The sequence below is a fragment of the Alligator sinensis genome, unplaced genomic scaffold, assembly GCF_000455745.1.
Source record: "Alligator sinensis unplaced genomic scaffold, ASM45574v1 scaffold721_1, whole genome shotgun sequence".
Classification (NCBI taxonomy): domain Eukaryota; kingdom Metazoa; phylum Chordata; order Crocodylia; family Alligatoridae; genus Alligator; species Alligator sinensis.
Window position 1 is genome coordinate 2,191,042 of NW_005841857.1, and position 12,908 is coordinate 2,203,949.

Here is a 12,908-nt window from a genome sequence, read left to right on the forward strand (position 1 = left end):
ACCCCCCCCCCCCCCCCCCCCCCGCACACCCAATAAATACATTTTACACATGGAAAATTTGACAGTGTGTTGTTATTTTTCATGTAGAGAATCTAATTATTTATCCCCAACAGCATTGCAGAGGGGCAAGCAGCATTGGGGGAAGAAGTCGGGGGAACATGGTAGGGCAGGCAGTGAGGGGGGACAGGCAGTGGGGGACACAGTAAAGGGGCAGGCAGTGGGAGACGGGCATTAGGGAGGCAGGTAGTGGGGGGGCCAGTAAAGGCAGGCAGTAGGGGAAGCAGGCAGCTATCCCATCTCTCCTTACCCTCCCTTGCGCTGGCCCCCCTGCAGCCTTGAGCCCTCTCCCTTTTCCCTCCCATCTCTCTCCTCTGAAGCCTTTGCTTCCCTGACCCTCCCTTCCCCTCATCAGGGATTGAGCCCGCCAGTGCCTGAGCAAAGGTAATTGGGGAGGGGAGGGGCAAGAGGCACAGACGGGCAGAAGCTTCAGCGTGGGGAGACAGAGGAAGGGTTGTGGGGACAGAAGCAGCAAAAGGGGAGGGGGAGATAGAAAAGGGGGTGGGAACCCAAGATTGCAGTGGGGAGGAGGTCAGGGTGCAGAGACGATGGGGGGGGGGGCAGGCAGCAGCTATGGCCCCAGCCATAACCTGGGTTTGGGGCTGGAGCCCCAGGGCTCTGTCTGTCCCCCCTCCCTTGTACTTTGTTTCAAGACAGGCTTCCCCCCCCCCCCATGTTAAATGTTAAAAAAACCCCCAAAACACCTCATCTTGGACTTGAGTAAATACAGTAAGTGAAGCTCACTAAAATTTTTTAGTTGGGAATTTTATCTTAAAGTTCAGTTTGTATACCTTCTGATCACGGAGGTCGAATAATTCTTAATACTTTATCAAAAATTTAATCTCACTTGGTAGCCTTGACTGTTTATTCTGCAACTTATCTCTTTTGTTACTCTTCCTAGCAATGAGCTGTGGTTCTCTGCTTGTTATATGCAGGTGTAGCTCTCCGTGTAAAGGAGCAGTACACCTCTTTGGAGGCTGACATCGGCTCCAAAGAAGAACAGCTTTAAACCCTCTGAGTCAAGCTGCGGGGGGTGGTGGGCACGGCGGGAGAGACCTAACTGTAGGTGTATGCTACAGCCCACCAAACCAGGGGGAGAAACTTGATCTAGAGTTCACCCAAGAACTGGCAGAGGCCATGCATGCACGGGACATGGTTGTTGTGGGCCATTTCAGTTATCCAGACATCTCTTGGGATGAACACTCGGCCAAGTCGGATCGGTTATGTTCCTTCCTGACCTGTACTGAAGAGCTGTTCCTGGCTTGGGTGGTGCACGAGCCAGCCAGAGGTAATGCTCTCCTAGACTTGGTTCTGGCCAAAGGAGATGACCTTGGTGACACCGACCTTGAAACCATTATGTTCACTGTCCATCACAAGGCAGACAAATCAGATAGCAGGGTTGAAGTTTTGGATTTCAGAAATGCAAATTTCAACAAGCTAAGTTCGCTACTAGGGATAGTGCTGCGGGACCAGGGACCCAAGGTGAAAGGAGTGCATGAAGAGCGGCCGTTCCTTACTGACACAACCCTTGAAGCACAAAGGAAGTCCATTCCCATACAGAGGAAAGGTACCAGAAGGGCTGGGAAGCCCTCTTGGCTAAACAGGGAAATCACGGTCCTCCTAAGAAAGAAGAAAGAGGTGTACAAACAATGGCCCACACTTGTAGGGAACAGGTAAGAAAGGCTAAGGCGGCGACTGAACTTAAATTAGCAATGGGAATCAAGGACAACAAGAAGTCCTTTTTTAGGTACGTAGGGAACAGGAGGAAAACAAATGGGAGTGTAGGGCCATTGCTCAACAACTCAGGACAGCTAATTACCAGCACTCAGGAGAAAACTGAACTACTTCGCTTCGGTATTTCACTGGACCAAAGGGAAAATCATGCCAGGTAGGGTACAGAATGAGCAGGGCAGGACTGACTCCCTTCCTCCTATTGCCATAGAACTGGTGTGTGACCAATTAAAAAAATAAGACCTATGTAAAGCAGCAGGACTGGATGAACTCCAACTGAGACTGCTGAAGGAGCTGGCTGAAGTCATCGCGGAACCCCTGGCAAAACTCTTCCAAAACTTGTGGTGCTCCAGGGAGGTCCCTGAGGACTGGAAGAGGGCCAATGTTGTGCCCATCTTCAAAAAGGGGAAGAGGGAGGACCTGGGTAACTATAGGCCAGTTAGTCTAACTTCTATCCCAGGGAAAATCCTGGAAAAATTCATTAAGGAGTCTGTGCGATAGGCTTGCAGAAGGTAGGATTCTGGGTGACAGCCAGCATGGCTTTGTCACGGGCAGGTGGTGGCGACACATAGGGGGTGCCCCCGCGAGTGCTCTTGGCTTAGGCGACGGGCAGGGGAGACAGATGGAGCGCTGGTTTCCCCCCACCACCCAAGAAGTGCAACTAGCACTTCCAGGCATGCCACCGGCAGTTCTGGGCTTGGCATCCGGCCATGGGGAGACCCTCCTCCCTGTCACTGACTTCAGTAGTGAAAGAAGTTAAAGGCACCAGGCTGTACAATGCTATACGTGTTTCTGTGCAGTTTGAACAATACCATATTACTTTATTAAACTAAGCAGTGTTTTTCAAACTTGGTTACAGTGTTGAGAAGTACTCACATTTATATGTTCATTTGTCAAGGCTCTTACTACTTAAAAATAGCATCTAAATTTTATCATATTTTAATCTTGGTTGAAAGTATAATAATTCTTTAGTTAGTTCTCAGTTGCATCAGCCTTGAAAGTAGGGATGTGGGAAAGGAACTCTGCATAAGTTAAGCCATTTTTTGTATAATCTTTTACCCTGGAAAAGTATAATTTGTGCACTTAATATGCACTTAATATTCAGTGATCACTAGACCTCAGTAGAATTTTTAATAGAAACTTGTGAATAAAAAACAGCTGCATGTATTTAACTAGATTTTCAAATATACATGCAATAATGGACTGTCATTTTGCATGGGACCAGCATTTAGGGGGAGGGTCTGAACAAGCATATGTTTTAGCTGCTTTAAAAAAGGGAAACTGCTTGGGAACGTGCAGCAGCTGTTGTTCTGTGTTATGTCTGCGTGAGCCTCTAGCAATACATTTTAGTTAAATTGCTCTAACTTAGACCCTGTATGAAGCAGGATTAATGTTAAAGCAACTTTGTTACATAACGGCTTGGATTGGTACGTTTGATATGGATGCAGCTGTTACATCTCTCTATACCTGGGGAGGTAACACACACGCTTGTGCATTTTCAGTGTTCTCCCATGGATGAGTCCAGCCGTGGCCACAGCTCATTGTGGTTTGTTGTTGTACATTGTTCGGTATCATTCAGGTCACAAGATCCTGTCGGGCATCCCTTCTGCTTTGTCACAAACTCACTCTATGATTTAATAGTTCTGTCTTCATCCTGATTTCTTTGAAATTTGCTACAATTTATTTTCTGTACTTAAAGCATCACTATTCACTTTGAAAGGCAGAAAAATGAGCGATTCTTTTGGCATGGTCTCTAACGTGTAAATGATTCTCTGATACAATGTAAAGTCTGTTTTTGAGGGACTCTTCGTTATCACTTGGGAAACCAGTGATTGTCCTTGGCAGTGGAGCTGTTGAGAACCCGTGTTCAAACGGCATGCACTGAATCTGCTCATTGGCAGCTTTGCTCTCATCTGTGTGTATACATAAGATGGTGCATTCATCAATGACCTCTTTTGTTTTTTGCTGTCACCTACTACCACAGAGAATGAGCAATACTTGTCACCTTGCCTTAGGACTAGACTGTCCCCTGAGACTAGCTTTGGATTTTCTCATAGTTAGCTTAGAGTAGTACAGAATAATAATATAGTGCAGTGAGGCCAGTGTGGTCCAGAGGCAGGATCTGCTTTAAAAAAACTAGGTTGAATGGCCCATGAGTCTCCCAGGCGCTAAGAATTCAGGGGTGGAGAGAGCAGGGGAAGGGCCCACTGCTGAAATCTGTTCTGGAGCTTCATTTAGAATGTGTCAGCAGGGGACGAGTGATGGCTGCACTAACCCCTGCACTGCTGCCAGTCACCTGACCACCAATTCTGGATCTAGCCCGTGGGGAGACATGGGTTTGACACCCCTGATGTAATATAAATAGCTTTATTGCTATCTTGGGAGCCTTCACGATTGGTAGTTATACTGGAGAATGATGCCTGGACTTGTTGCTTTTTATGTCTTGGAGAGTGAACAGGTCTCTAACCCAAAATGAGATTTGTTACTCAAGGCCAAATCACTTTGATATGAACAAAAGACTGAATCCAAGTACATTGCTTAAGAGCACAAAGAGATGATCTGTCTCCTTCATTTCAGTCAGATTGACTCCATCACCTTGTATATCATGTCCCTTCCATTGACCTTCCATTAAGAAAACTCAGAATGAAAAGATTTACCATTATTTCAGCAAGCCCAGTATGACTTGCCAGTTATAAAGACCTTCTGTAGTAGCCAGAGAACCAACAGTTCGATGTCATTTGCAAACTTGCTGGGGGTTCACTCCGTCCCATCTTCGTTGATGAAGATATGGAACAAAACTGGTCCCAGGACTGACACCAGGGGCACTCCACTTGACGCAGGCTGCCAATTAGACATCAAGCCATTGATTACTACCCTTTGTGCGTGACAATCCAGCCAGTTTTCTCTCTACCTTGCAGTACATTCATACAAACCAAACTTCATTAGGTTGCTTGCAAGAAAAGCCTTGCTAAAGTTAAGGTATATCGCATCCACTGCTCTCTCGCATTCACAGAGCCAGTCATTCCATCATAGGAGGCAATCAGGTTGATCAGGCAGAACTTGCTCTTGATGAATCAATGGTGCTGTTCTTCATCATTTTTTTTCTCCAAGTGCTTAGATATGGATTCCTTGAGGATCTGCTCCATGATTTTACCAGGGTCTGAAGTGAGATTGACTTGGTCTGTAGTTCCCTGGAGTCTCCTTCTTCCCTTTCTTAAAGATGAGCATTATGTTTGTCCTTTTACAATCAGCCAGGACTTCTCCCAGTCACCATGGGTTTTCAAAGATGATGGCCAATGCCTCTACAAACACATCAGCTAACTTGCTCAACACCCTCAGGTGCAACACGTCCAGCCCCATGGACTTGTACACGTCCAGCTTTTCTAAATAGTCCCTAACTGTTTTTTTCGCCACTGTTGGCTGCTCATCTTCTCCCCAAACTGTGCTGCCTGGTGCAGCAGTCTGGGAGCTGACCGTGCCTGTGAAGACTGAGGTAAAAAAGGCATTGAGCACTTCAGCCTTTTCCGCTTCATCTGTCACTAGGTTCTCTCTCCCATTCACTAAGGGACCCACACTTTCCATGATCTTCCTTTTGTTGCTGTCATTAGTAGAAACCCTTAAGGTAAACCATAAGGCAAAGAAAGCATTGCGAGTCCCTATCTCATATTCATGCCTAAGGCAGCCGTAAATTTTTATCTTTCTGCATGCATTTCCTCCCTGATGCTCTTTCTGAGATGCCATTCTCTGTTGAGGAAATGCATAGGTTTAGAATTGCTCTCCATTGCCCCGAGTGGGGGAGTTGTGCAGCAGTCTGTCCTTAACTAAAACGTGCCCACCCTTCAATGTGTAGGGCACCCTGCTTTTTTACTGTGCAAGTGGGAATGCGGGGGAAGGGAAGCTCAAAGGATGATTATGAGTAAGTAATGATATATTACTTGGATGATTTCTTATATCAGGGATCTTCAGTTGGAACGAAATCTCTGAGCTGCTGAGGATACTCCAGACGCACAACAATCACCTTGACATAACACACAAATAGTTTCTTAATATTGCCACGTTTCCTGGATATTGGTACTACTAAATGAACATTTAAATAAGTTAGATAGGCTTACAGGCCTATGTTTACAAGTTGCCAATTGTAAACTTCAGCATTACCTACAGCTAAATCTAAATCATAATGATACTTTGAAAAAATGCTCAAGTATTTCTTTATGGGTTTTTTTTTTTTTTATGGATGGTACTGTACTTCAGGAAATAGTAATAACTTATGTCATATAGCACTCTGAATATATATTTTGCATGTTGGCATCAGTTCCGATTCTCTCATTTTGTATAACAGTGTCATCTTCAGTAAATGTTGATTGTGACAAGTTAGACACCAAAGAAAATATTCTTAGATTAAAACCTTGCCTGATGACATTAAAACTTACAGTGTAATACTGGTTCTTTTGTGCAGCTTGATCTGTATTATTCCTTGAGACGATGAGAGGCAACTGACATGCTCGCCAAGAAAGATTTTTGTAATGAAAGATTTCTAAGAATAAGTTGTGGCACAAAGGAGACTAGGTGATAAAGTGTAGGATTCTCTGCTGTGTTTGACCACTGGGGCTCAGCTCCCTTTTCCGAAGGAACAGAGAGAATCTTTCATGAAAGAGTCTTTTAGTAGTTGCTGTGATTAAAGTGTATTCTCGTTGTCACCTTTTGTACCTTATATACAACACAAATATGGTATGGTGAGTTGCCCCTCTCTGCTCAACCTGCACCTAAATTATTGTTTCTTTATTTTAATTTTAGTCTTAAAAAGATGCTGTCTGCTATCTTAATGTATAGTGAAACCTGTCTTAACTGAAGGTTTAGAGAATTCACAAAAATCAGTTCTTAGCGTCTTTATTCTCTGTTGAACACTTTAATAGAAATGGTGTCTTAACCAAGGTGGGGCTTTCTGTACTTCTGAGGAAATTTAGACATATTTTGACAAGAGCATATGCAGATTTGAAGTTTCATTCAACTCTTGTTTCAAGTGTGCATGCACCTTTTTATCTTCAGTGGAATTTAAGCACATTTAATTCCCAATGGAAGATAATTAAAGTATTATTATAATTGAAATAGATGATAAGCCACTTATGTGTGTCTCATTAATTCCATAATGTAATATAGTAACTAATGCTCAATGTGTTACTAATATACTTACTATAATCTTCCTCTATTTTTCACTATTCAAACAGCACACGGCAATGCCACCTCCTCCTTGATGTCTTCAACTCAACAGAACATGAACTTACTATTAGTGCTAGAAACAATGAAGACTTAGTTCTACATGCTGGCGAATGTCAGCGGTAAGTGCTTGAAGCATTAAAAAGTTCATACTGTGATTTTTATTCTCTCAGTGTTTTCATGTATCCCCGTTTTAAAATCTCTGTCTAGCTTCCAAGAACCTAATTTTCATTTGTTTGTTTCTCTGAAGAGGCTTGTTTGAGTCTCAAGAGTTTCTCGGTTTAATTTATTTTGGCTGCAGTTTTCTTCCAGCAAAATTTATTTTAGGATACCAGGTCATTGTTGTTTGTGCACTGCAGGATTGAGTGTCTTATGTTTTAGAAATAACATGGGGGTAACTGTTTTATTAAAATACTTAGGGGTGAATATGACTAAAAATGGCAGGGTTTGTACAGTTCTAATTATATACCTTTGATTCAGACAAGCAAAGTAGACTTAGAAAACTGCTCAAATTATAAATTTGCACGGTTAGGTAGAATTGCAGCAGTCAGAATGAATATTTTATCTCAAATTAATTTTTTATTCCAAGCTCTACCTTCTATAGTGCCAAGAAATATCTTAGCTGAGTGGCAGACTATGATAAATACTTTTTTGGGGGGGAAATGAGAAACTAAATTTAAAAATTTCCTCCTGCAAAAAGGGAGGACTGATGCTTCCAAACATTAAATATCGCTACCAAACTGTCCAACTTCAGAAATTTGGTATATTGACTAACACCAGTTCACAGTGAGCACTGAGTAAAGATGGAGTGAACATACTGTTCAACAGTCAAACTTAACATCACCATGGCTAAAGAAATCTTCCAGGCCAAATTCAATATATAATCACTCCTTTATGAGAACAAGAATGAAAATCTGGGATGACAGATGTAAGAAGTTACGCTCATACCCATTGCATTTAGTTCCTATACATAACAATATTGAATTTAATCCTAATAATTTATTTAGGGAGCTTTAATATGTAGGAATAGATTGACATCATACAGTTTGGACAGTTATTTCAAGAAAATATATTTAGATCTTTTGAAAAAACACAACATACTGCAGATAATATTAAAATCCTATTTTTCCAATACCTGCAATTGAGACCCTTTTCAACATGCTTCCAAAGAAAGTTAAATCTCAGTAGAAACCTGAGAAAATATTGGTCACACAGTTGAAACAACACACTGGCCTATTGTCTGTGTTACAAAAAGCAATTTTAAATAGCCATGTAGAAGGAAAAAAGCCTTATGACAAAGTGGGCTCCTGACGTTGTGTCAGAAATTGGTATTGAAGAATTGGAGACCATCTGGCACAATGGTCCTTGTACTTGCAAGATAATAACAGAAAAGTATTTGAAAATCCTATATCAATGGTATTAACACCCCACTTAACATTAAATGCATTTATGGTATAGGAACAGGCAGATGTTGGAGGGACTGTGGTCACCTGGGAGGATTCTGTCCTATGTGGTAGACACGGTCCAGAATTAAGCTGTTCTGGAAGAAACTTGAAAACATGATGAGGGAAATAACTGGATGCCAAATATCACATAACATCTTGGTGTTCTTTTTTTTAACCTTCCTGAGAACTTAGCACATAAGCGCCACAGGAATTGATCACTCATCTTCCAGCGGTTGCAAAAAAGCCTGGAAGAGAAGTTTACACCCCTACAATCTCTGACTGACTTAAAATTTGGGAAGTTTTACCCCCACCCCATTACAACAATAGCTTAGTAATGGAAGTGTTGCCCCATCAAATCAGTGTTGTACAAGAGAGAAGGCAAGAAGAAGTTTACTTGGAAATCTGGTAGAAATTTTTGGAATCTGTATAAAAAAAAAAAAAAAAAAGAAGCTGCTGCTTCTCCCTGGATGTAGCACTTTGCACTTGTCTTTGTTAAACTGCATCCTATTCTTTTCTGCCCACTTTTCCAACCTATCCAGGTCCACCTGGATTCAAACCCTTCCCACTGGTGTGTTTACTGTACCCCATAATTTCATGTCATCTGCGAATGTGGACAGAGTGCTCATCCATGCCCGCAACCCCTCAGGATTGTAGTAGTGCTGTTTGTAGGAGATTTTTATTTGCCTTTGTGTGTATTTTGAGGGATTGGATGCATCTCGGAGTATTGGCTGCCTTATTTTATAAGTGGGATCAGTTAATCAAGTTAAAAAAAAAAGAAAAGAAATGGCAGGCACCTGTTAAGTTGATATTTTCCTAGAAATTTCATAATAGTTCCTTTAACACATTCTAAACACGTCTTATTTTGATGTTGTAACCTTAGTTCTTTTACTCAAAGGAGATTGAATTCACTGTGAACATAATTTTTCAACAATTTAGAATAGTCCTTTATTCAATTCACTTCTACCATTATAACAATTCTGATGAAAAGAGGAAAAGAGAAAAGAAAAGGAAATGGAAACAAAGAAATAAAAAGCAGGGAAAATTACTGTATATTAACTCCAGCAGTCTGCTTCCTTCCTTTATCTCCCCCTGGCCAAGCAAGAGCTGCTTTAGTTGTTTCTCTACCTTTCCTGAACTTTTTTTTTTTGATAGCTGGTTACTACCTTCTTTGCAAGTGGAAAGTGCACAGCATAAACGAAGTGTTAAAACCACTCATGTATCTTCACTTAAAGCCTGTTGAAGACCTCATTTCTTCTGTGGCACTTATAAGAAGTGAGCCTTTGTTATTAGAGAAAATTGGTGTTATGGTGCCAAACTATTTAACAAGAATTGAAAAAGTGTAGAAATAAACTGAGTGAGAAATAACAAAAGTTAAGCTGTGTTAGACCTTGATGAATGATATTAAAGTAAGTATCAATACATTCTTCAACTATACAAATAAAAATAGAAAAGGGAAAACATTGGGGTCCCATGGTGTAGCAATTAAGGATATTTAAGTATGGTCTGAAAATAATACCTGACCCGGTTGTCAATAAAGAGGATGCTACTGAACACTGGTGAAAAGGCAAAATGCATAATGGGAATGAAAGTGTGGAAATGGAAATAATCATAACTGAGGTGAGATGCAAAGAGCTTACTGCATTCATTAAGGAAGACAAGATGATCTTCATCCCCCAATTCTGAAAGAACCGACGTGAAATTGTAGGTCTGGTAACCAGTACTTTAATAAAGTTATTAAGTTGGGAGCAATGCTATATGATTGCAGAATAGCAAATATAGCCGTTACATTTAAGAAGGTGGGGTAGGGGGAATCATGCAGGCTAATAGAAGCCTGTTAACCTTATTTTGATACTGTGCACAGATTTAGAACAAATGTCAAAAGGAGACTAATGAGAACATGGAGGTGGATGGAAAATAGGATAAAATGCAGTATGGAGTTTCCAAAGGTAGCTGATATCTGTTAACTAATTTTTAGCCCAAAAAAAGCAATAGATATAATGTGTCCAGAATTCTGGCAAGCATCAGCTCTGGTACCACATGAGAAATTATTAGTGAAGCTGGAGAAGATGTTGATGGATTGTAAGGTAGTTAGTGGATTATAAAATAACGAAGAAGCTGACTAATGAATAGTGTTTAAAAGGGAACTATTAGGCTGGAAGGGAGGTTACTAGTGGAGTTCCTCAAGCATAGTTTTTGGACCTATCTTCAATAGTGACCTTGACACTAAAAGTGGGAGCGTACTGATGAAATTTCCTGAAGATACAGAGATGTCAGTGCAGAGGAGGATTAAAATGTCATACAAAACGAAACGTATGATTTTGGGGACTGGTTTAATAGAAAAGAAATGAAAGTCAGTAGTACAGAACATAAGGTCATGCACTTGGAGGCTAATAGCAAGACTTCAGCTGTAAGCAAGACGTGGAGCTCATCAAATGGAACTCATCAGATGGAAATGAGGTGCGGTGAAGAACGACATGGATGTGTACTAGTTGATCAGAGGCTGACTCTGAACTGCAGGTGTGATGAAACTGTGGGGAAAAAAAAAAGTCAACAGCATATTGGGTTGTATTAACATGAGTATCTCTTGCAAATCAAGGAAAGTGATTCTCTCGCTCTATTCAGCACTGGTGGGGCCTCAGCTGGACTACTGTGTTCAGGTTTGGGTCCCACACTTCAAGGAAGAGATGACTAGGGCAGAAAAGCCCAGTAGAGAATGAAAAAAATGATTAGAGGCTTGGGAAATAAGACTTATGATGATAGGCTTAAAGAACGAAGACTGTTTAGTCTGGAAAAGAGAATGCAGGGGGTGATTTGATAACTATCTTCAAATACCTGAAGGGCAATTAGAAAGAGGACCAATCACTCAATTATAGAGAAGTAAGACTGGAAGGGACCCTAACAGATCATCTAGTCCACCTGGGGATTGAACCCGCGACTTCAGTGTTATTAGCAGGGATCCGGGTTTTCTGTTTCCCACGGCAAAACGGAGTAAAATGTTGATTTTCCCCTTTACCGGAGGAAACTGCAGATTTCTCATTGCAACATCAAAACCCGCAGATTTTGCAGTTTTGCTAAGAGCCCTCTGCAGGCTGGCAGAGCTCCAGCCTGCAGGGGGCTGGGAGGGAGCAGGAGGTGCAAGGTTCCCTCTTAAGGTGTGCGTATGTGTGGCTGTGCACAACTGAAAGTGTGACCGCGCACAGCCTTTTCAAAGTCGTGCACCAGGAGAGGAGCTGAAGGTCAGCCCCTAGGCGAGGTGGGGGCGGGAACCTGACACGGGCTTTGCTGGCTCCAGGGAACTGCTCCGCTCCCCCGCATCAGGGCCGGGGAGCGCAGCACTTCCCCAGAGCCAGAGGAGCCTGCACCAGCCCCCCGCCCCAGCCTCCATCCCTGTCTTGCCTCACCTTGGGGAGGAGCTGCTGCCTGCCTTGAGTGAGGCTCTGCCGGCTCCGGGACACTACTCCGCTTCCCTGCATCGCCTCGGGAAGCGAGGAGGCATGTGGCATCAGGGCCAGGGAGCGGAGCAGTGTCCCGGAGCCAGCTATATGACTATATTGATCCCCTCTGGGTGGGGGAAAGGCAGGGAGGGAGCCTGGGGCAGGGGGCTGGTGCGGGCTCTGCCGGCTCCAGGGAAGTGCTGCACTCCCTGGCCCTGATGCGGGGGAGCGGAGCAGTCCCCCAAAGCCCGCTCCAGCCTCTGGCCCCAGCCCCCTTCGGTAAGCGTCCCATGCCAGACCGAGGCGGCGTGCTCACGGACCGCTGCTCCTTAGAGGGAACATTGAGGAGGAGGGCAGTCAAGCAGGCGTGCCATGTGCATGTATATGCATATGGCTGCCAGGAAGCCTGGAGAGCAGCTCCTGCAGGTAAGTGGGAGCGCGGTGGGACTGAGCAGGGCTGGGGCTAGGTCTGCTGCCCACCCAGGGGGTGTGTGGCCACAGGGCCCCAGTGGGGAGCAGGATGGGGCCATGGGCAGCTTGTCCGGGGCGGGGTGGAGGGTGGGGCTGGCTTCCTGCTGTAGCACGCACTCCCAGGGGCAGGGGGGACCCATACCCCCCAGATCTGTGCACAATGTGGGGGCAGGCGCGGGTTGCCCACTGTGGATTTGGGCTCCGGCCCTGCTACCCTCCCCTGGGGCCTCCACAGCCCGGTGGGTGCAACCCAGCGTGGCAGGTCAGAGCAGGGCTGCATAGGAAAGCTGCTTGCTGCTGCGAGTTCTGCCCTGCCCTGCTGACGTGTCCCCTGTGTACACAACCCTGCACCGCTACCCCTGGGCTGGCAGGGAACACCTTGCCAGGGCAGCGTGGAGCTCGCAGTGGCAAGCAGCTTTTCTGCACGGCCCCACTGTTGCACCCACCAGGCTCTGGAGGCTTTTTGGGGAGGGTATCAGGGTGGGAGCCCAAGTCCGCAGTGGGCAACCCATGCCTGCCCCCGCCTTGTGCACAAATCTGGGGGCCATGGGTTCCC

General features: G+C 44.2%; 1 protein-coding gene across 1 annotated transcript in view; it reads left to right on the plus strand.

The window, feature by feature from the left end:
- Window positions 1-12,908, plus strand: part of TRAPPC9 (trafficking protein particle complex 9) — an 843,209-nt gene that overhangs the window by 354,845 nt on the left and 475,456 nt on the right. Inside the window, 1 exon segment of the mRNA XM_025214635.1 lies at window positions 7,014-7,124. Coding sequence (XP_025070420.1) covers window positions 7,014-7,124 — 111 coding nt within the window.